Source organism: Calonectris borealis, chromosome 9, assembly GCF_964195595.1.
Source record: "Calonectris borealis chromosome 9, bCalBor7.hap1.2, whole genome shotgun sequence".
Lineage (NCBI taxonomy): Eukaryota > Metazoa > Chordata > Aves > Procellariiformes > Procellariidae > Calonectris > Calonectris borealis.
The window spans coordinates 22558702-22583071 of record NC_134320.1 but is presented as its reverse complement, the minus strand read 5'-3'; the positions used below and the strand labels follow the sequence as shown (position 1 = coordinate 22583071).

General features: G+C 36.5%; 1 protein-coding gene across 1 annotated transcript in view; it reads left to right on the top strand.

The window, feature by feature from the left end:
* NAALADL2 (N-acetylated alpha-linked acidic dipeptidase like 2) overlaps positions 1–24370 on the top strand; it is a 296669-nt gene that overhangs the window by 190200 nt on the left and 82099 nt on the right. Inside the window, exon 10 of the mRNA XM_075157700.1 lies at positions 5731–5877. Coding sequence (XP_075013801.1) covers positions 5731–5877 — 147 coding nt within the window. The remainder of the gene's footprint in view (positions 1–5730; positions 5878–24370) is intronic.

Genomic DNA, 24370 nt, shown 5'->3' with positions numbered 1-24370 from the left:
AGATGATTGCATTGTGTAAATAGGCAAACACGTCACAGCAGTGGTGTGTAACATGTAGGCTATGTGTGTAACATTTAGGCTATTTAAACTACAACTATTCTCTGTATATAGCGTATTAATTATCATCAGCACATTTAGATTTTCTTTTCTTTTTCTCATGCAGATAACAAATGAATGGATATAATTTAGAATTATTTTTATGTACATACTTGAATCATGACAGTTTGATAAGGCTCAGAATTTGGGAAATGCTGTGCATTTAATTTCTATTTAGTTGTTTTGCTCTGCGATGTTGGGTAAGACTGAAATATTAGGTACTTGCTTGCCTTTAGTTGATTTCAAAAGTACTTTGAGGTCTATAGAGGAAAGTGCTGTATTAAATCTCCCTAATAATTTTATAAACAGCTGATTTGCGTTAATAGCAATATATATGATCAATCAGCAAAGACAGAGAGCAAAGCAGGATGTTTATAGCCAAACCAGGTAATCAGATGGGAAAAAATAGAGTATGCTTACCACAGAATTAATACAATTCCTAGAAACTCCATGATTTTTTTTCAGTAGATTTTGGTAGTCAGGGCAAGCAAACAGCTAATAATATATATTTTTAAGAGCTGTCAAACCTTCTTCCTCTAATGATTTGTTTCTCAGAGTGTAGCAGGTTTTTATGGATGAGATACACGTACCTGTGAGTCCTTTGCTATGCAGCTTCTCTGGCCTTTCCTACCTGTTGATGATGATTTAGCATAACACATTTGCAGTAATAAAAATGCTAATCTGTTGCTTTCTGCATTTTTACATGGGCTGTGATTAATGTAATAAATTCTGTAGCTCTTTGTTTAGATAATTTTACTTCATCTAGATGGTCTTATCATGCTTCTGCTTCTTAAATGTGTTTGCCTTGCACCAGTTACTAACACAGGTGGCGATTCAGCTCAAGAAATAGATTGGTTAATCATAAAGAATAAGCTTCCTTGCTGTAGTTCTGAAGCTGGGATCACTGACACGTTGTAAGAATAATTGGTCATTCTTTATTTGTCCTGTTGAAAACTACTTAGACTGTTTAATCCATTTTCAAAAGCTGCTAAGGTTTTAATTTCAGCTGGACTCACATAAAGGAAGGAGGGTGACCAGAACTAACTGACAGGTACATGCCTCCAGGTGGAAGGTGAACTGTAGAAATGCCCAATAATTTTTTTTTTTTTTTTTAAATATAGGCTTTTAGTTATTGCAGCAAAAGGTACCTATGAATGCTTAGCTCTAATTAGTGGTAGAATAAGTTCTGCAGTGAAGTACCACTTGATTATACTTTAGATGCGTCAGGTCTATTTTATAACATTAATCCAGATTAATTGTATTCAGTGGGCCATATGGTACTCTTCATTTTCTCAAATTTGTAATATAAAGCTGTAACATGATGCTGAAAACAAAAATGAACTCCAGAGAAATCAAATTACTCAATCACGAATAGCATGCGCGTCCTTGCACTGACATGAACCACTCCTTGATTACTGTCTAACCACATGGCTTGATTTCCTTCCAATCTAAAGGGAGGGCTTGATTGACACAGTGGAGACCAACCTGAGCAACTGAGTGATCTAAATAGTGCTATTATGTGTGTTTTACCGTAAGACTAACCAGCTGAAGAAATGTAGTTTGCCTGCTCTACAATAGGGAGTTCGTTCTTACAGAAGCATGTTGCTGATAATTTATTCTAGATGCATTTTTAAAGATTTTTTTTTTCCCTACATAAAAGCTAACATTTAAAGGATCTTTAAGTAGGACCTGACTGCAACTGGTGAAGTAATGCATAGCAATTAAACTTTTTTCCCAAACTGGGAACTCACAAATTGTTTTTGCATATATGAAAGGAAAGATGGGAAAGTTGATGGGAAAGTTTTATTAATTGTAGGCCATTATTATTCTTTATCTTAAAGTCCATTAATTTTGGAAAACATTTCATTTGTTTAGTGAATGCAAAACACACTCCATGAAGTTTGCCGTCACTGCCAAAGACTTGAAGAATGCTGATGTTGTAGAGTCTGCGTAACAATAAAAATAAATTGGAAGAGAACAGTATCTTGCACATAAAGCATCCTCCCATATTAGTGCAGTGTTAAATATTTATTGTTGAACTAGTCATTATCAGGGGCTAGCATGTCAGAACAGTGAAAGTTGAACAAAGCAGTTAAACTCTTAAGATGCTAGCACGACTGAATTGAACATTGCTGTCATAAAAATATAAATCCTATACCATGAAGGATGGTGATGTAAAAAACTGTATCTCATTGTACTCTCAACTGAATCTGTAAACATAAAGTACTGTATCTCATTGTACTCTTAACTGAATCTGTAAACATTTCACTTGTAAACTTTCATACATAAAAAAAATTTCATTGTTGCTATAGTGAGGAAAAAAGTAACAGATTCTTTTTGAATAGTTAAAATGGAATGTAGTAAAGTGTTTTCTGAGGGGCAGAATGCTGGCTAAAAGTCAAGCTTGGGTTTCTGAAAAAGGAAGGCATCTCTTTTTTCGGTTCCTGATACGCTAGCGGAAATGGAGGTTGGTGTATATTCAGAATTAACTGACTCTACCATCATTTTCACCTCTTGGAAACAATACAGAAAGGGGAACAATATCAAAATGCTCTTTTAATTAGCTGTGTTCCTGCAGTATCTATAACCTTGATTTCTTTTTTTGTGAAACCTAATCTGCTTAGTAGATTACAATAATGATCCAGCTTTCTAATGTTCTTGATACTTAGCCAACAATTTTGGGGTATAGGTGAGATGACAGTAATGGAAAATGCCTTTGAATTTCATTTGTACAGTTATACTAGTTGACGTTTCACATATTAGATTAAAAATTTCTGGCATTTTTTGCTGTGTGAAATGTTATTCATTGCATGAAACCTTGTTTTCTGTTACCTTCTATTACCCCCTCTCCGATTGCAAATTCCACATATAAATTCCAAGTCCACATTTGTACCTCCAGGCAGCAACTTAAAGTATTCCTTTTCTGAAAATCCCGTAACAAATTCTGGATATGAATACATAGGAGATGATGAAAGGTTAATGTTTGCTTAGTAGAGTGAAAGGTATAAAGATTTAGATTTACAAAGTAAAAAAAGATACATTCATTTCCCTCCTCCATTTCCTTACCTCTGTGAAGTATATATTAAGATTTTGATGGTACTTACTACGTTTCAAGATATCCCTTCTATTGATTACTTCTTGAAAATTAGTTCTGGATAGTCACAATAGTTACATAAACTCTTAACTCTTAACCTGAGTGGATTCAAGTAGCGTTAGTCTTGAAGAGCTTTGCTGCTGCTGTGTTTACTGAGAGCTAAGGATCAGGTCTTTTTAGAAAGACAAGATCCTTCTATGTACTATGTGGCTTGCTTATGGAAGAGTCAATGGACTTTTCAGCTCTGTCTTTTCTGATACTGAATTGTTTTGCCCAACAGTTTTATTCGGATTAATTTGGTCATTTCACTTTGTGATTTTCTTTGGCAGGTAACTCTGGGTTTTTTGCTTATTTCAGAGATTCTGCTGTTGAACCCCAAAGCTGTATTTCACATCATTCAGTAAACTTTTAAACATTAAATGAAGAACAGACTACTCATCATTTATGAAACTTGACCAGATGTGTTGGGCAGTATGAGGAAGTTGGGAGATAGTATAATCTACGCTGTAGTATAGTACACTGTGTGATACTTAAACATCTTATAATTCCTGAAACTAGCAATCACTTAAGAATGGATCTTGTGTGCATATATATTCATAAAATTATAAACATCCTTTATGTGTGGATGTGTGCTATACAGTGTTTTTGACTGTAGATTATAGAAGATAAAGTGTCGTTATTTAAAAACACCTTTTGAAATGAGTATATAGTTTGGGCTTCTGCTGTTTCTGTTGTAGCTTCGTTTTTTAAAAAACAAGGTTATTGACTTTATTGAGACTGTTTAGATAGCAGGTGGTTTTGTATGTCTTTGAATGGCCACACTGTGATGATGTTAAATGTCTTCTCAATGTGGTTGAAACCTTCTCAAGAATGGTGTAAAGGGGGAGTGAAACGCAGGAGCAAAAGTTGTAATTAAAGGGATGCCTTCAAGTTTAAAAACTTTTAAACAAATCTCTTAATCTACATCTAAAAAATCCCCTCAAAGCCCTGATTTAAACTTTTGTCTGCAATGTTTTAACAACTATGACTTACAAATGACACCTAACATTAATGCTACGTTAATGTTTAATTTTTATTATTCCTTTTTCTTACTATGCCATGGAGAGCCAGGATTTTGGCTGCTGTAAATCATGTTGCTTCATAGCTATCTTTAAAGGGGATAGTATTTTCTAGAGGTGGACTGCACATACAGAAGGGACCTTTTGTTTCTATTTTGGCTATAACTCTCAGTGGTTGCACAACGTATGTAAGAATGGTGGGAGCAAAGATGTTTAACAAAAAAAGAGAATGATATAGCCACCTTTCAAAAACACTTATGAAATGGAAGCCATTTCGTGAAGGTATTTTAAAATAGTTTTCTGTGAGAATCTGCAGCCCTTGTTTATACTGGGTAATATGCAATTGCGTTCTTCATAGCACTGAAGTGAAACTGTGAAGCAATAATTATGCTAATTTAAATACAGAAAAATACCAGGATTTGTCTCTTTCTAACTCTTAAAACATTTTCCTACTAACCCCAGGAACTTTAATATCCAGAATCTGGTGTATTTCAGTATTAAAGGAGAACTAATCTTACCCTGTTCTTGTAGCAAGCTAGTAATTTAGTAGGTAGGTCTGAGGAAGTTATGTTGTACTATATAAACTGTTAGCTAAATGTAAATAATCTTCAGTACTTCAACTTCCTAACGTTCTTAAAAAGAAACCTAAGAAGCTTATTTGCTAGAATAGATGTTGAAAGCCTTTGTGCCTGCTGTTAAGTGTTTAATTACCAGATGTATTTGAAAACTACACTAGTATGGGGCACTTAGTCTTAGACTTGTTTTCCAGTTTTCAGCTTATATTTATTAAAGTTCTGTTGCTAAGATAGCACCATTCAGTACCAAAGTGAAAGAAATACAAACATGCCACTGACTAGAATTAAGCAATTTACCCAGAAAATGTGTATTTATGTATCTTTAGCCTTTTCATTCTGTTTTCCTCTTAACCCCTACTCTGCAATTGCAGCAAATTCTTTACATTGTCAGCATTTCATACACCATAGATATCTTGAGTATGATTATCTGATTCAACTTTTTGCTGTTAGAGATCATGCTATTAACTGAATAAAGAATTGGTTCTTTAGTAGCCATTAAAGATCTCAGAACGTGCTTCCAAAAGGCACCCATGATGACCTCTAATCTCCTGCCCAGTATGGGACATTTCAGATGCCTACCAAAGGCTTCTTCTCTTGCCCCTCCTACCATTTAGATTAGATATGACTTTCATTGTCCTTTGAAAGACTCAGCCATGTTGCAGCACACTCTCCATTCTCTGCTGTGTCCGATCCCAAAGACTGCAGTATATATCAATAGAGGGTGAAAGGTTGTAGACTCACTCACTACCAAGTATGAATCAGCTGATACCTGTTTTGCACCAGTGTAAGTTCCAGCCTGTTCTTAAAATGCTCCAACCCAAAAAATGCTGTGTAAATGAGATATTGATACAAGTTGTTACTGGTTGCAAATAAGTAAGTAGAATTTTGGTTTGTGTTTGTTTTTCAGAGCCAGAGCTTCAACTGTGTGGAAAAGACTAAATGTCCAGGATCTAATGTGAGTTCTGTGCAGATACAGGGAGATTCAGATTATTTCATCAACCATCTTGGAGTACCTGCCACGCAGTTTTCTTATGAGGACATCAAAACATCAGAGGTAGTTACGAATAAAAATGGGCAAACTGAAAAGAGCAGAAAGATAGAACTAGATTTTCTCAGGTTATATCCTTGCATGACAAGTGTGTTGTAGCGGAAAATTATCTCCTGTAAGTGCATTTTTTTAGGTCTTCAGAGGATTACCACAGAGCTTCAAAGTGACTGATTTTATAGGGGTATGGCATTCAAACACACAGATAAATGTTTAGAACAAATGAAAAGCAAAAAAAAAAATTGGAGGACATGATGTTAAAAATGTTAGTATTGCTGATAGTATTATAGGTTACATATTATCTAACCCAACTTTTCAGACTGCTTTCAACATAGAGGAAATGAGTTTTGATGTGTATTTTTTTCCTGCACAGTAGGATGAGACAGCCTTCAAAATGAATTCTGTATCCGTTTTCATACTGTGGGCAAAATATGACTCTCTAGTATATATGTCGGTTGTAAAGATCTGTATGCTTGATTGGAGTCTTCAAAACACCATGTTCTTTTTCAGTCCATTGTCCTCTACAAGGTAAGTGGAAGGAGAAGGCATGTTACGCTGTTTGGAGACCAGGTTGGAATTGGACACAGATAAACTGTTAGGAAAGTTTGTCCTTCCTCAGCCTTCACTACTGTAGGTTATATTTGCACGTGGACAGCTCAAACTTACCCTCAGTTGGTCAGCTGAGGATCAGGAAGCCTGGCATTAGTTATTTCAAGATACAGTGGTCACGAGAAAAGGTGTGTGTTTTCTTGTAAATGTAACAATGCATTGACTTTCATATTCCCCTCATTTCTCCTCTTGCACTGTGCTTATCTACATATGCGCACATCTTTCCAAGGTCAAGAACAAAGCTGAAGCTGAGTTGAACTGGAATGCTTCCTGGCACTGCATGCTAATATGTTTCTATTTCACAAATGCAAAGCAAAACAGAAATATGCCAAATACTGGAGCATTGTTTTGATGTTGTTGTGTAAATTAAAATAGATTAAGCCAAGAATTTATATAAATAAGACTTCTGTTTCTAAACGTCACTGCACCTATTAGGCAAAGTATTCTATTTCAAATTAAACGCAAGGCAAAGGCTGTAAGGAAAATGTGAAGGCAGAATCTATGAGTACAATGTCTAAGACAGCCTTGTGGTCCAGTGCAAATTTCTGTTGTTACTTAGCAGCTATTCCACATAGTTTTCATTCCAGATCTGTGTATACAGGATCTATAGAGCATAAGAAAGAATCTGCAAACTTTAGTGTATCAAAATAATAAGTATTTCCCAGCAATATTTACAATACGAACGCTGAAGGTTCCCTTGGCTATTGCGTATTTCAATCCTACCAGACTTATTCTTCGTGTTCAGTTAACGTTGCAGATGTGCATTTTTGTCTCTCAAAATGACTCAGCAATGTAATTAAAATCATAAAAGAAAATATTTTCATATTTGCTTAAATATGACACAGGAAATTTGATTCTCTGTTGAAAACTCAGCTTTTGTCCTTCTTGTCCTTCCTAGAAATAAACTTGTGATAAGTATAATCTGCAGTCTTGAAGTTGATGTACTGCACCTCTCAGACCGTAGGAGATCTTGACCCCATGAGATTTATTTCATGTGAGAAATAAATCTGCTTAGCAAAATGTGTAAATTTGTGTTGGCAAGAGGATGGATTTTTCCTAAAAGTGAAGTTACACGGAATGATTGAATTTGCATTCTTTGCTGTATTTTTGTTTAAAAAAGGACTGATTATTAACAGTCCTTCAAAATATAGACTCATTGTCTCTCCTAGTTTGCTATATTCTACTAGACAAGCAATCTGGTTTTTGTTTACTGTTTATTGCAATTGTTTATTGGGGACTCTGTTTATTGTATCAAACAGGGGTAGTACTATTATAAGGCAGACAGAAATTATTCTGGGTTTACAGCTGTATTAATAAACATTGTAGGAATTGCTCTTGTGCAGGTTAGTACCTGAAAATAACCTATTGAGTTGCAGGGAGGGATTTTTGCTTGTTAGTTTCCAAGCCATTCAGCGTTTTGAACTATGCCTCAGCTTTGTCAGCTTCATTGCAAAACAGTATTTGGATTTGGGAAAACAAATTTCAGAAACGGGATGTTTTGACGTGCTTTTGTAGACTATCATTTTACCCGATTGGTTTCCTCTGCTGTCTCTTTCACTGCTGTGACCTACTCGGGAAATTCTCTTCCTTTGGATAAAATAAACAACTAATGTATATTCCACCTGTCAGCATGCAGTGTCACAAAAAACTGATGCTATTCCACACTAAAAAAAAACCTGGTTTAGAGTAAAAAAGCCCAAGACCTGTGCCTTATAGTCTGCCTACAGAGCAACAGTTACAGGTCAGCTTTAGAAATGCATTTCTTACACAGCAAGTGTAATGCCAATCCTCAGAGAGAAGGTTGTAGAAGCTTTTCATAGGCAGGAACCTGAGGAATAAATAAGAGGAAATAAAAGTTGTAAGAGGAAACATTCAGACCAGAAAGTAAAACTATCTTGCTTGAAATTACCTAATACAGTGAACCACAGCCTCGGGGAGGTTAAATCTGAGTGAATAAATTCTGGGGTTTTTTTACCTATGGACTGTTTCTGTGCCCTTGAAAATACTAGTCATGTTTGTATGACAATGTATTTTCAAACCAATAAATGGTATAACAGGTATAATACATAAATATCCTCCAGAATGATAGAAAATACATGCGTTTAACGGACAAAACTATGGTTTTGGATACGACACTATTCATCATGATTCTGCTTAGTGTCTTAGATGTAAATTCTTCACCTGTGGTGTTTTTATTTTGTACACAGCATGACTGAAGCTCAGCTCTTGGTTACTTGATTGTAAATTAGGAATAACTCTGAAAACACTGTGTATGGTGGTGTATGATCTGAAGGGCATGCATTCAGTTTCTATTTGAATTCTTCATTATTATTCCTCTTTCTGAATGGATATACATTAATTGTGTGTCTGTGTAATAGAAAATACTGCTTTATAAATTAATAGCTTACCCTATTTCTCTTCTCTTACACGTCTTTTTTTTATCCTTCTCTGTTGCTTTTTGGCATCTTTTTAAATTTGCACGTTAATGGAAATTCTAGTGCTCAACGGTTAATTTCAGTTGTGTGACTGATAACTGTGTTCTTCCGTATAAAGTAACATTCACTGTAGACTCAACTCTGCTCCTGTGAATGACCTCTACAAAATACAAAAAATGTGTTAAAAATTATTGAAACTTAACCTTTACAGCAGTTAAAGGCTCATTATTCAAATCTGTGGCTGAGTTAACAGAAAGTGGTTTTAGTCACGGTGAACACTTACTTGTTAACTAATGTGAAATTTCCTGTAAATGGAGACATGAATGGAAAAGATGCATGAATCCGAATACTCTGGGTTATCCTGTTTAACACAATTTGGGAAGTTGTTTTGTGACGATAGGATTATTTATTTCAGAAAGTGGATACGGTCGATGTGGTTTGGAGGCAGTGGGTGGAAAGCCTGTATGGAGGCAGAGAACTTGTTGCTCGGATTCCTAGGTTCGTTTCTTTATAATCAAAGTCACTTGAAACTAAAATCCTTCAAAATTCCGTTTGACACATGTTCTAGCTGACCCTGCTGAGGTGTTTCAGCCATAAAATATGCTGCATTCCCACAATTCTAAGTAATGTCAATTGAATTTGTGAGCGTTTAATACCTCTGAAACTCGATTGGAAATTATTTCATGTTCAGAGAACCAAAACAAACTTACTTTTTTACTTACTTAAAAAAAAAAAGAAACCTTAAATTTCTCTGTTGCTGTAGAACAGGGTTTAGCAGTGGTACTATGAGGCACATTTAATCCAAATCCGTAAAGCACCTTTCATAATTAAAGTGATTTTTCTGAGAAACAGTCTGTACTTCTAGTCAAACCACTGCACTCAAAAGAAGTTTAGGTTCTTTTCCCAGTTTACCTTCTGTCTTTCCTTACTATTTTTTTCACACATTTGTGTAATGGAACAATGCTACCTCTTGATGAAAGGCTTGAAGCATAAACATGAGAAGGATTCTAAAAGAGCAAGGTATTCAAGTGGTAATCATTTTATTAAAATGTGTGAAAGTTTCAGCTTTTGGTACAGTTTTGGAATTTTATCTATGAACTTTTCAGAAAGTTCCTCGGAATATAAAAATCATCACAGTGAGCTAATACTGGAGTTGTAGCTTTATTCAGCAGTATAGATTACCTCTACTACAAAGGCAGAGTAAAATAAACCTCTTGGGGATTTGAGGGGGTTTTTGCCCCATGACTTTTTAGCTGCAATAGAAGCATTACCTGTTATGGAAAAGATGTAATTTAAAATGTAAGCTGTTTACACAGCTGTTGGTTATAGAGATAGCGATTTCAGGCAGTATATACTGAGAAGGGCTAAATGTGCTGGGATATATTTTGATAAGGGCTGCTTCCACGTGCTTATGGTACCAGCTGTTTAAGGTGTGCTCAAATAGGATATTATTTGTGGAGGAGGAGAGGCAGATTCCACAGGATCAACAAAACTCTGAGGCAAACTTAAGGGCTATTTTCTAATACTGCTTCTCTAGTGGCCTCATCAAACATGGAAAGGAGAAGACAGATTGTGCTATGCCAAGAATATGCGTGTCAGTATTTGGGGTATATGGAGAAAGGACACGTGAGTCTTCCGTAGTGTTGTAACTGCTGAATGAGCTCACTCTTTCAAAGAACCTTCTGCTGATTTACTTAAAACCGATTAATGTTAATTCTACGTCTCAAAATGTACCACATGTATGTCTTAAGATATAATACAGCTTTTGCAGTAGGGTGTCAAGGGTGTCTTCTCCAGAAAGTTGTTTGGCATAAATTCTTCCTTTCATTTTTACACTGCATGTATTGTGTAAAAATATAACACCAGGATGAACAGCATGGTCTGGAAAATTTTTTGTTTCCTGTCTCTAGCCATAGTTTCACCTGTCAGAGAGACTCAGAACTTCAGACATTTATCCATACCTCCTCTTTTAACATTTTTCTGTTTCTCTTATTTCTCTCCCTTATTTCTTTAAGCTTTGCCTTGTTTTTCTTTTTATATGAGCATCATCCCATATCATTTTCCCTCTTCTTGGTGGAGCACCTTAAAAATGTAGTTTGCTCTGCTGGTTTCAACATTTTAATCTGATGGCCACACTTGCCTTTTTTCCTTCGTGAAAGGGGACAAAGTAGTTTTTAAAAGATCTGTATTTGGGAGAGTGTAGTAGTGGACTTCTCCACTAAAGAGAAAAGAACCAACCCATAGTTGCAAATTAATTCATTTTGATTATGTCTTTCGTAGCACAGTTTATAGCATAGTTGCTGAAGTACTGGAACATAAGTAAATCACAGACTGAGAAAAATAGCCTTGCTGTGGCTGCCTAATGTTTGAGTACAAGAGAAAATAAAATCTGGATTTGCCATGATTTCAGTTAGAGATTTGATTGTTTCCTCAGTGTTGTAAATAAAACAACATTAAACTGTTCAGCATTTTGAAGCCATTCTGATCACTTGCAAACTTAAGCTGGTGCAGGAGTATTTTGAGCTTTTTTCAGGATGGAAGTAGACTGTTACTATCCATTTGTATGTCATTGCAGTCGACAGTTTCATGAGGAATCCAATTTTTTAAATTATAGCTAGGTGATTTCCTATGTTATCTGCATATTATTCATCCTTCTCAGCGCGTCCTATTGCATAATGATTCCTATCTGATAACACAGGATCTTAAATCCCTTATGTGATAATGTGGTAGATTACATCAATGTTAGCATTATCGTTTTGTTTTGAGAAAAAATAAGTTACTGCACATTATTAAAAAAAAAGAAAAACCCTACCCTCTTTTTTTGTTTTTTTATTGATGGACACATATTTAGCATGAAATATTTTATGGTAGCTCTCCAAGTTTGGGTATGCAGGGCTTACAGAACATTTACTTTTACACCTAGACCATAAAAGTTGTTTTCCGTATCTTCACTCAAACTTAAGTACAGGCAAGAAGTATAAAAATTACCTGTCACATTATTCACAGGCTAGACCAAGATAGTGTAATACCATGGACCACTAAGCTAATTTAGAAGAAAAATGGAAAGAGGTTTCTTTATAGAAGGCATTTGTATGTAATATATGTAGAAGAGTTTAGAATTTTGACAGGTGGAGATTGTATCCTCTCTAGAGAGAATACATAATGATTTTTATTTCTGTTGAAATATGCATAACTTTTTGAAGGTAACTTTCAACTTTCATTAGAGCCCTTAAAAATGATTTTCGCCCACACTGGTGTAAAACAGTGGCCACTAAATCTTAACTCTTCAATGAATGTGGCTTCTCAGTTGTTTTTACCGTCTGCCTCTGCATCCTCCCTTCCCCCCTATCCTGCCCTCTTTTCTTCCTTTTTTATCACTCTTTGGGGAAACTTACTGCAGTTTCTTGATTCCAGTATTTACATGCTTAGGCTGACACATCATGCACTTCTTTCAAAAGAGATCAAAAACTTTCCTAGTTTTCTTCGTTATGAGAAAAGAAACAGAGGAGCTGTCCTTGATGGAGGGAACTTAGGGTCTAGTTTACCGAAAAATAACTCCCTTGTTGCATGCTGCTTTTATCTCTTTCATGTGCTTGTGTTAGTGTAGAGGGAGGGCTGAGGCGGTATGGAGTGCTCTTCCATGCATCTGGCTTGTGTCTTTTTAAAAGTGAATGGGAAACTGGTGTTTATATCAACTGATGTCTGTAAGTTGTAGGGTTCTGGTGTCAGTGATTAGGAGCACCGTTTTAATCCTGTGTTATGGGGACCTTCAGCTGCTGTTTCATTTTTTGAGGTTTTTTGTGTCAAGATAAAGTTTTTAACTGAATATACAAATTCGTAGAAATCAGGGTGGCCTGGGGAAGTTCTGGGTGTTGGTCATGTGTAAAGGGCCAGTCAGCCAGATTGCCCACACTGGGGCCTTATCACGAACGTCTTTCTCCCACTGATGACTGGGAGATTCTGTTTCCTATCATTATTGATTCACTGATGTGCTGAGTTGGTTCCAGTTATGACCATGACATGATATTTATATTATTTAATTCTAGTTCAGTGAAAATGTCTAAGTAATTAGCCTCTGTGAGAAGTTTAATTTAATTTAAGTGGAACTTCTAGTTTTGTCAGCAAATTCTGGGTAAAGTGAGAAATTTAACTCCACAAACACAGCCTTGTATCTTTGTGCGTATGTCTAAAGCAAACTTGAGTTGTCTCTTATTGAGAGCCATTTTTGTATCACTAATGTAGTTCACTGGTGTTACAGTGCTTAAAGTCAATCAAGTTTTATGTTCTGAAGTTTCAGATAATGCATTTATCTCAACACAAATTAATCAACACATAATTAATCTCACTGTTACTCCATATCCTTTACTTCCTGTATGTCCTTCAGTCCCTTTCCAGACAGGAAAGAGTTAGTTACTGTCTTAGATTTTGGCTGACTACTTGGATGATGTAAGGTTGACCAGGCTCTTCTGGTAAATTTTACGCTGTTTTTCTTCTATTATTTATGTCCTCCTGGATTAAGTGTCACCCAGTACCAATTAATTTATCAGATCCAAGTATATTTATCAAGAACTTCAATTAGAAGCATCATGGCATCATTTTCTTTGAAGGATCAGGGTAGACCATATACGAAGACATGGTGTACTTACTTCAGCCTTAGCTGCTCAAAACAGAACTTCCAGGCCTGTGGCATATGCGTGAATGTCCTTAAAAGAGAATTAGCGCCAGTTGTTTGACCCTGATATTCCAGGGAGATTCCTACCCTAAACAGAAGCCTAGACTAATAGGGAGTTTGCATAATGGCAGTATGGTGTTGTGATGATCTGCAATTTGATAGCTTTTGCATCTGAAAATACGGCTCTGCATGGCTCCCCTCCTTCCCTGTTTTACTCCTCCTCCCCTTTCTCCCTGATATACGTTAATTTTTTTAAGGAAATACACAGCTGGTAGCCCATGGGGAATTATGGGAGTTGTTTCATGCATGTATAAAAGAATTAAAGTACTAGTGTGCTTAGAATACCAGAGAATACCAGAAATTCTTTGCAAAGGAGCAAATGTGTATCAGCCTCAGAATGGCAGGTTGCTTGGGAACCCAGAATTTCCTTTTTCTAAACTGTCTCTGGAGAATTTGGTGCTGTTGCATTTGCTACTGGGAGATTTTATGAACTTTGTAGCAGAACTTTATGGTCAACAAGGTGTAGCCATGGGAGTTAGATGTGTCAAGGTCAAGAGAGAGGTTTCATTTTTGTTCATGGACAAGTGATGAACTGCCAGCGTGTAACAAAATATAGTTCAAACAGTCCCAGTAGATTGTCTTGGGACTACTTGTGAAGGTGGGTCCAAACCACAGCTGCTTGTGTGTCTTGCCTTTCTCACTCATGGGCTATACTGTCTTTATAATAGCTATGCTTCTGTTTATTCGTACTATATTTCTTCTGACGAACATTTTCTCTTTTCTGTCCATCTTCAGCATAAATTAGTGCTTTTTAATTTCTCAGTACATTCAGGGGTTACTCAGTGTAGTACTCACCAGCAATACATTAATAAATTAGTCCATCTGTTCGCTTGGACACTAATTTAGTTGAATTTGGTAGGAAATTGTTAAGGCTAATCACTCAGTGTTTTACAAGACAAAATACATTTGATGTTAAATTGATTGCTTGAGTTGTTTTATTGAATAATACGAATATTTAGCTACTTAATTTCATGGAAGAGCATCTTTGTTATTCCACTAATGTTAGTGAAACTGAAGATGCCCTCATCAATTGGATACATTACTTTGCTCCAGAAGAATCTGTTTGGTCTCACAAATCCTAGTGCTTTGATGTCCCAAACATTCCACGGTGCATCCAGGAGGGGAAAATTCTTTTTGTAAACCTGTCATACAGTAACAAAAATGCACAGCTTCTTTAGCATTCACACTGCATGTTGTTGCTGTAAACTCTGTTCTTGCGGGTCCTCTCATAGGCTCTTCATTTTCTTGGAGTTGACTGAGGGCTGTTGAAAGTCAGTGGAAGAAAGACAGCCTGGAAGTTTACAGGGTCAATAGAACATGAGAAAATGTGAGAAATTTGCTTAGACACCAATTATTGCTTCTGTTTGATAGCCTACTGAAGGATCTAGTTACTGAAAACCGGTATTATCTAAGGATAGGAGGCACTGAATTATCTGTCCTCCCTGCAGAAGTAAATGGTGTGTTGCGTTCAAGATAACATTTTACTATTGTTATTCTGAGTGGCTAAATTCAACAGGCCAACTAAAAATCTTCTGGCAGAGTGTCTGGAATGAGTATCAGAACTTGTTTTGTGTCAGCCGGTATTAGTAATGTGGCACTCAGCTTTGTCTTTTAATACTTTGAAAAAAAAATCAGGATCACTGGACTTTCAAACAGCTGGGATTTCGGTCAATGATACATTCTCTCAAATAAAATTTGCAATGTTTGATGTATCTTATCATGGCCATTAAAGAACTGTTTAATAAGGCTTTTGATAAATAAATACTGTCTTTGAAGACATCATTGTTGTTCTTGGCAAAAGCCAATTCTGATTCTTACTGTAAAATAGCGAGCCTCCCACCTATGCAGTATCTGTCCAATAGATAAAATCAGATTTCTTCATTGAGCGTAATAACTTAAGTAGCTTTTTAAAGTACTAAAAATAAAACTGGAAATAGGAAGCATCGAATCAGGAAATAAAAGCATTGTGCTTTATAATATTTGTGATTATGAAAGATATTGTCACTGGGATTCATAGCTTATAGCAGGACCTTGTTAGGATGATCTTACTGGCACTGCATGTTTTCCGCATAATTTGAATGCTCACAATTGATCATAAAACGTTACAAAATATTCTTGCATCCTTCACACCACACATCCAAGAAAAGGTGTTCTGTCTTACATGTAGTGAATCTGAACTGAGCCTCCTGTTTCTGACCTTCTGAAACGTTGGGAAGATCCTCCATGAGGTTCCAGATTTCTGGCTTGGGCTGCTTCCTCCTACTTAAACTACTGATTCTGCCTTCAGTTTAAAAGCGTCAGGAGAAAACCCTAGAGAGGAATAAAGTTATGCAAGAATCCTGATATCTTAAAAGTTGCTTTCTTTGTGCTGCAGTCTGTGAATTTATAGCTTTACACTGATTATTTCAATTCACTTACTAATGCAAGGAAGAAAAAGTTAAATCGAAAGAGAATGAGAGAAAAGTGCCTATATTCTTTTCCTGTCTGATGACTGTTGGCTTGAGTTTTTCTGGCTACAGTTGAGTTGAATAATAAAATAAATTGTGCAGCAGTGATTCCAATTATGCCTCTTCTGTTTTCTGTGTAGTCTGATTTGGCTTATTTTGTCCGGCATCTGGTGATATCACAAGGTCAGTGTGCATCTTTACCAGAACATTAAAACAGAAAATAGATTTGGTTTTGCTTCTTTTCTAAAAGTTTCTTCAGTAAACTGAAATGCTGAAAATACCAAAGAAAAGCCTCTTGTCAGAAACTCCTTCTGACATGCCCGTTTTCACAAAGTAGGGTCATTCTCACTTTGAATGAGATTTTTGACACGTTAGGCTGTGGCAACTGCAAAACTTTGCTTTCTAAAAATAATTTAAAAGCATACACATTTTATGTCTTTAGTTTCATTTAAGTAGTAACCAGTGAAAACCAACTTTTATGTCACTTTATAATCCTCTGTGGATTTTAGGGAGGAAAATTTAATTAGATGTCAAGAGCATTTGTGAAACGCTGGAAGAGGTTGCCCAGAGAGGTGGTAGATGCCTCACCCCTGGAAACATTCAAGGGCAGGTTGAACGGGGCTCTCGGCAGCCTGATCTAGTTGAAGGGGAGCGGAGGTTGGACTAGATGACCTTTAAAGGTCCCTTCCAACTCAAACTATTCTATAATTCTATGATTTGCTAGAAAGAGAAAAGTCAGCCTACTAGTGAGATGGAGAGTCATGCATTCTCTTCTGCGATATATTTGCAGTTTTATGGGCCTTTGTTAGTGAGAAATCCTATATGCCATACATTAATGTCTGGTGTTATTCCATTGATTCAGTTTAACCCACACGTTAGAGAATCACACCCTGGCTTCTGTATGTTCTAGGCTAGATAATCCACTTTTTCAGTAAATCTATTTAAAAATCTTCTACAGTTTGCAGCACCCTCCCAAACTAAAAGTATTCCACATAGCCGATGATAAGCCATATTTTAATCTATGAGATACCCTTTTCCATTACTCTTTTTTTGATCCTTCTTCCAGTCAAACCTCTGGTTCAATCTCTTACAACCTGCCAGGGAAAAAAAGGAAAATGGAGAAGAGATGGTCTTTTAGCCTAGCTGAGGTGAACCACCTGTTTCACAAAGGAATGCAATTGTGTATTTGCTGCCAAGACACCGTATGCCAATTGCTTGACTTAGGGTAAAATGGAAGAAGGAATTAGTGAGAGCCTGCAGTGCAGATATCAGAGGTATTTTGTTCTGCTCACTGCTCGCTCTTTATCTTTTCTTCTGACGGGGCTTTCTCCTTCATGCTATGACAAATTTTTGGCAATGGTTTTGAATACAGATGCAGACAAGTCCTCATGCGATTGTAAGCCTCTGGATTTCTGGGTAATAGTTTTGGGCACTAGCATAACTTCATAGCGTGTGCTTAGCAGGTGAATTCAACCTCCCAACTAAACTTGTTTCCCAGGTTGATTCTGAAGGTAAGCACTGACTACATGCTTTGTGTTTTAGTGACCAGACACTGCATGTTTGTGTGTGTCCCTCAGGCTGCTGCAATTCTACTCTTCATGCTGTTGTATTACAAAATGGCAGAAAGAGTGAAGCAGGTTAATAGCTCATAGAACAGACACAGCATATATGTATATATATGTGTGTGGACGGGTAACAGATTGTAGTCTCAGTCCTGATGCAGCTGAGGCTTTATACCCCTAAATTCTCCTCTACTAGACATTATTGTTTGGTTTATGTGAAGAAAATAAACAGCTTTCTCTTGGCTTTCATCCTTCTTTTGTGTATTTGCTTTGCAGACTTTAGCAGTGTTAGATTAGCATGTTTATACTGTTTGGCCTACCTGTACAAATTTCAGGACTTTCGTTCTCGCTGCTTGCTCTCGGTTTTACCTTCCTAAGAGTTTTTTACTTTTGTGCAGTACAAAATTGGTGGCACAAATATTGTGAAGTGCTGAAGGGCAAAGCTGGCGCAAATACGGACAATATAGACAAATATTAACAAGGGTGAAGTCAAACTGTTCAAAGAACTTTAGTCTAAAGACTGTGTTTTTCCAGATTGAGCATTATTGCTGAGTGGAGAAACCTCCACTGCATGTTACTTTCAAAAAAAAAAAAAAAAACCAAAACCCCAAAAAACTCCATTCTGGAGGTATTTGTGTATTATTCACCAGGTTAAGGACAGAGAGATGTTTTCTTATAAATGCTGGGGAATATTCAGCAGGCAAGAAAAATCTGTTCAGGTATGGAATGAGAGCATATTAGGGAATTATTAGTTACATAAGTTGAGTTTCCTAACTGGTAATTTAACTGTGTCTAAAGTAATAGTCAAGAAAACAGGACACTGTTGTGGATGCAGCATTGTCCTGGCCTAGTAAAGAAAATTATCTGTTGTATGTACCACAGAACTATTTCCAGTTCTAAGACAGTGGGAAGTAAAATTTGATTTTTTTTTTTTTTTTTTAATGACAGCAAAATAGATCTCTGAAGTATGTCTTGGTATTTAGTCTGTTTCACATTAAATCACCAGAAGTGCTGTGGGGTTTTATTCATGATTTAAAATGCATTGGTTGAAAGTTGGCATATAAATTGAAGGTACGCTATAAGACGGTACACAGGGATGGCAAACTTAGTACCTTTAGAATGTGAAGTATTCTGTTCACTTAATTAGTTGAGGAAGGATAAGATAAGTTAGAAAAATGAGTCTAGTAAATCAAAAGTGAATTTTAGTGCATGTGTCCATAATAAATAAGCAAGAATAAGCTAGGTTTGGGGTTTTAAGGGGTTTTTTCCTGCATTATCGATCCCCATTTAATTGATTAATAAATCAATTAATTACTGTCACGAGACCCGAGGGCAGCAGGAAATTGGGTTCAAATTAAAAAGAAAAGGAGGCAATTTGTTTTAAGATTGAAAGTTGAATGTTCAATCAAAGTTTAATCAGAAGTGACCCATTATTTGAAAAGTGGAACATCAATGTCTTTCTAATTTCACAGAATGCTTCATTAAATGAGTATTGAAAAGATCAAGTTAACTGATCATTCCAAAAGGAAGATGTCACAAAGGGGTGTTTTGGAAGCCCACTTCCAAATACGTGTTATGCTTGTTCATTTCTATTCTGAAGAGCTCAGAGAAACCAAGTCATTACATTGGGAATTCAAGAATTATTGCTGTGGTCCTTTCTAGATTGTGGAGATTGTATGATAAAAACATAGCTTCATTATCAGAAGAGCAAATGTTCTTAATCCATTTGGATAACTATGTACCTAAAGAACAATTTACAAAAGGCAATGAATAGTGAGGAGAAAAGTTTCAAAGGCATGACTGGAAGTTGGGCCTCCTAAATTTTAGGGTGTCTCACAGTGGTCTGACCTTGAAAAAGTTTTTCCATAAATTGATATCATCTTGAGAGCATTCAGCTGCACAATACACAGAACACTCTGCCCACTGTACAAAGTGAGGGTGATACTAGTGCCTGACTAGAAGTGAAGGCAGATGAATTTTGTTTAGGAAGTGACTGTGGGAGAGTACGAGGGCAGCAACTGTAGCTGTAACTCCTACTGTGGGTGAAAAACATAAAGGAATAATATAGTTGGTTTTAGTGCTCTTTGGATTAGCATGTCTTTTCTTAGTGTGTATTTACTAGAAATTTGCTTAGCAAATTGCTGTTAAAAAGAACCCCAACAGTCACTTGTTATTGTGAGCTTGCTGAAAGAATGAATGAGGAGTCAGATTCCGTTTCTCACTGTTGGAAAGTGTTGCTCTTGCTGTTAAATGCTAAGAGGTACTCTTGAAACATCATTTAGACTCCTATCTCTGCCGTGTGCTCCTTGGGATGAAGAGTGGGCTTCTGTTATTTGGAAAGTTCATGCAGCTTTCTCTGATGAGCATAGTGCTTGAAAGACAATAAAACGTAGAGAAACAGAATATGTTTGTCTTTCTAGTAGTTCTTTATGGAGGTGTCTTTAAAAAAAAGGAACAACAACTGTTTTAAACATTTCACTTTATAAGTCCAGAGCAAGATATTTCAGATGTCAGCAAAGTATTTCAGATAGTAATCTTGGGTTATTTGCAAGTATTATCTGTCTGTACACACACACAGAATAATGCACACACAAAAAATAATAAATGTTATTTATAAATATGTACAAATATATAAAATTGTCGTAATTTGTTTTATTTCATGTGCGCTCCATAGGAAAGGCTTTGTTTTCTGGGCAGAAAGCTTAATTGTGCAAAAATACTCAAGCCTGCTTAAAGCACTGATTCTGTATTACTCCTTTTCAAGATCATAGCAAGCAGGGTCTTGATTCCATCGTGAGCAAAATGACTTGCCACTTGTGATGACAACATGTGTTTTGATTTATTTGCTGATCATTGCTTACTTAGGTTGTGTTCCTTTAAAAGGCAGCAGCTGGGGCAGTAGCAAAGACTACCTGTTTACCTTGCCCAGCTGCTGTGGTCTTGACTAGGTTGGAAGCCTTTGGAAGGAGGGTTGATTGCTCAGTGGCTTTCAGAGAAGGAACATACTAATCTGGTTTTCCAGAGCATAAATGTGGCAAACAAAAGAGAGAGCAACTGGGCTGCTGTGAGAGAGGACAGTTATAAAAATTAAAAAGATGCCCAAACCTTTCAATACAGAAGGGACTGATGAGAAGAGCAGGGAGCATATTTGTAGTCTGACCACAAGACGGGTAGGAAAAAAAAAACTCTTTTCCTGGGGATCCTAGCAGAGGTTGTGCAAAGTGGAAAGTCACTGAAGGGTTGCTGGGCTGAGGAAGAACCTAAAGATAATGACTCCTTGTGCAAAGAAACAACAGGCAAAAGTTATTTACAAAGTGGTTTTTGTTTTGTTGTATTTTTGCTTTTTAACAAAGGCTGTTATCCTGGGTTCTGTTCTCATAAAACCTAGTTTTCAAGAAAAATAGGGTTTGTCTTTTCAGGTGTTTGCCTCCAGGAAGATACCAGGACTGATCCACATCAGAGCTCTAGCTGACTTGGGGTTCAGTTACACCACTTACTTGTATAATTCAAACCCTTATGACCTAGTATTCTTTCTGTTTAAGTTGTGTGAGAGGAGCAAGACCTTCTGCTCCATGAAGGCAGCTAAATTAAGAGAATAGGTATGAATGTATACTTTCAGTGTTTGTATCTCTCACCGTTGAATGTAAGATGAGTGTAGGACTACTAGAATCCTAACGCATGCTTCTCAGATATGTGTCTAGAGTAGGGCGGGATAAAAGCCGGTTAAGTGGTGTTTCCCTGCTGTACAGGCACCTGATCCATCAAGTTTTAGATTCCAGAGAAAGAATATTTATCTAAATGGAGTGATAATCTGATCTTGTGTAGCAAATTTGATTCAGTAATCATTCCCTTCACTGACTCTCAGTAAGGTACTCAAGAATGAATATAAATAATGTAATTCTTTCTAAGTTATTGATTGCAATTATGAGAATGATGATGAACAGCATTAGTACCATCGTAGCAGAATGACAGTGTTCCTCAACCTCCCCCCAGTCAAATGACATGGCTCTGTAAACTATTGCGCAAACTTAAAACAAAGATTAATAGATGTAATAAATTAATCTTGAAGTATGTATTTTATCTTTATAATAAATGACTTTGTGCATCTTCTCCCTGAGTTCTAAAAAAAAAAAGTTTGTTTTCTGAAGGGAAGAATGACTTCATTTATTATTCTGATACTTCTGTGACAAATTATACAACACACAGATGCATCACTGAACACAAAAATTTGTATGAGTTGGTGCTAATATTTTTTTTTTTTTTCCCCCAATAAAGTGGTGGGAGCTTACTACCAGAAATAATCTTCTAGAAATATATGGAAATACTGATAGAATATTGATCATAGAGGCATTGATTTGTAGAAAAAATAAACAAGCAAAATTACCAGCAATGTAGCATACCTTTTTGAGACATACCTTTCACTGAGTTTTCTTGAACATGTCTATGAGACATGTCACACTCTTCAAAGAGGCCTAAGTTAGCTGTGAACGTACTAGCTCAGGTGATGGACTGAGCATCTGTAGGGAACTACGCCCAAGTTGAGTAGTTTTGAGCAGAGCATATTGGCATATCACATGACTGGTATGTTTATAATGCATTTGTGTCCCACACTTGTCCGGGAAGAGAGCTAACAGTGCTGTGCCCAATTAAGAACTAGCTCTTGGATCCATGCGATGTACTGCATTGTATAGTACAAACATAATTCCGATTCAGCAGGCATATATCAGATACTACTGCTTTACCCCCCAGGGGTACCTGACTTATATTGGTTTTTTCGAGGAAGAGGGTAGGGTTTTTTCTCTACTTCTTTTTAACTTCTTTTGCTTGAATTGAAGTTAACAGCTCTTTTAGCTAAAATACTGTTTTTCTTCCGTCTTTGTATGGCTTAGAACCCAGCATGCGAAAGAGCAAAGCTCAGTCACATAAAAAGAGATTGTAAAGCCAGAACAAAGCATCTAAATTGTTTGTCTCTCTCATTTGCTCACTTCCTGATGTTTAAAACAACAAACCCTACAGAGTGTTTTTTAGCAAGTGAAAACCTTACAAATCAATCCTGTTAAAGCTCAGATCAGTTTTAATATTTTTTAACTAAAGCTTTATTTGTTCACTGCTCAGCATGCAATCTCTGAATGCAAATAACTTTATGGCTGTTGTAGAATGTGTTGACCATCATTACCAGGTTTAATGCCCCTAAAAAGGGGCTTCACTTCTTGTAAGTAGAGAGTATGAGTCTTTTTTTGGAGTACAAGGACAGAAGCTGTTGAAGATCAGTATATATCAAGAGGAGGAAACTGAAGAAATACTAGTCTAATACACATAGGAAGCTGGTATTTGAAAAGGAAATGCTTCCAGAACGTTGTCAATATTGCCTCACAGTCTGGGAAATAATCTAAACCAGAAAAATTATTCATCTTAAATACAGGACCATGGGATTCTGTGAATTTTATTTGGAATTCAATCTCAAAAGACTATAGACATTTTTCAAAATTCTTTTCATAGAGGTGTAATTGCATTATAATCTCAAGATGATTTAGGCATTTCTGAGCCAGGGATATTGTCAGCTTCTTATTGCTGCTAGTATTATTTTATATGTAAATACATAGAACGTAAAAATTGCACTCAGAATTGGGGTACTGTCTTATTGGGTCCTATGTAAAGCTCCAGAACTAGCATATATAAAATGTTATGATTATGAATCTGGCAAAATATATTCATTTCATGACTCACACTTCTCCTCTGCTTAATCTTTCTTAATGGATATATTTTCTTATATTCTTATTACTGCCCCTCTCCAGAAAAAAAACAGTGGCATTAAAAGACGCATGCAAAATGTTAGTTCTAGGACTGGCCTAACTTAATCTGAAACTGGATACTTCCCTAGAGATTCTGCCAGGGCTGTCAAACAAAGGACAAGACTAGTTTCCCAGCACTCAGATGAAAAGACATGCTACAAGGAAGTACGTTAGTAAGAGGCTAGTCCTTCTGCAGTCCCCAGTCGATCCCTCTGGTACGCCTGTATGTGATTCTACGTGGCACACAGTATATTGTACATTAAATACGAAATACAATAAAGGACCTTAGGATATTCTAGCTAAACGCAATAATATATTTAGGTGCTGGCCTCCAAAATTAAAACCCGGAATAAGATTCATGGACAAGGAAAGATTTAGGCCTTCCAAAAGGAGATACAAAATATTATGCTGTTGAACTTAGTTGCCTAGAGGTAACCAGAGTTTGGCAAAGGGCTTCAGGTGTGAAGTTTTGTTCCTCTTCAGGACGTAGATAAATGCAGTGGATGCATCTGTGGTTATTTGTGCATCAAGTTCACTTTGAAGAGAATGTTTAAAAGAACTGCTCGTAGCTAGTACATTTTAGAAAGGCATGATATTCATGCACTGTCACATCCTCCTGCTGATCTCTGAAATAACTTTGGCCATAGTTTCTGTACTTTTGTACTGAACTGTAAGTGTATTCAAAGTAGGTTTACCAAATCGAGCATCTCAGTCCATCAAGGTGCACCTCTACACCTATTTTTATACCAGGTGGGTATTAGATAGGCACTAGCTTCCTAGCTTTTCCGAGAGGGGCAGTTCAGGTCATGCCTGAAGAGCAAAACTAGAGGCACTCCACAAAAGCAAGGATAATTTTAGGATGTATGTCTCAGGAGTTATAGTGATGTAGAGAAAGATTTTTCTTTTCAGTTTAGTTTCTGGATTA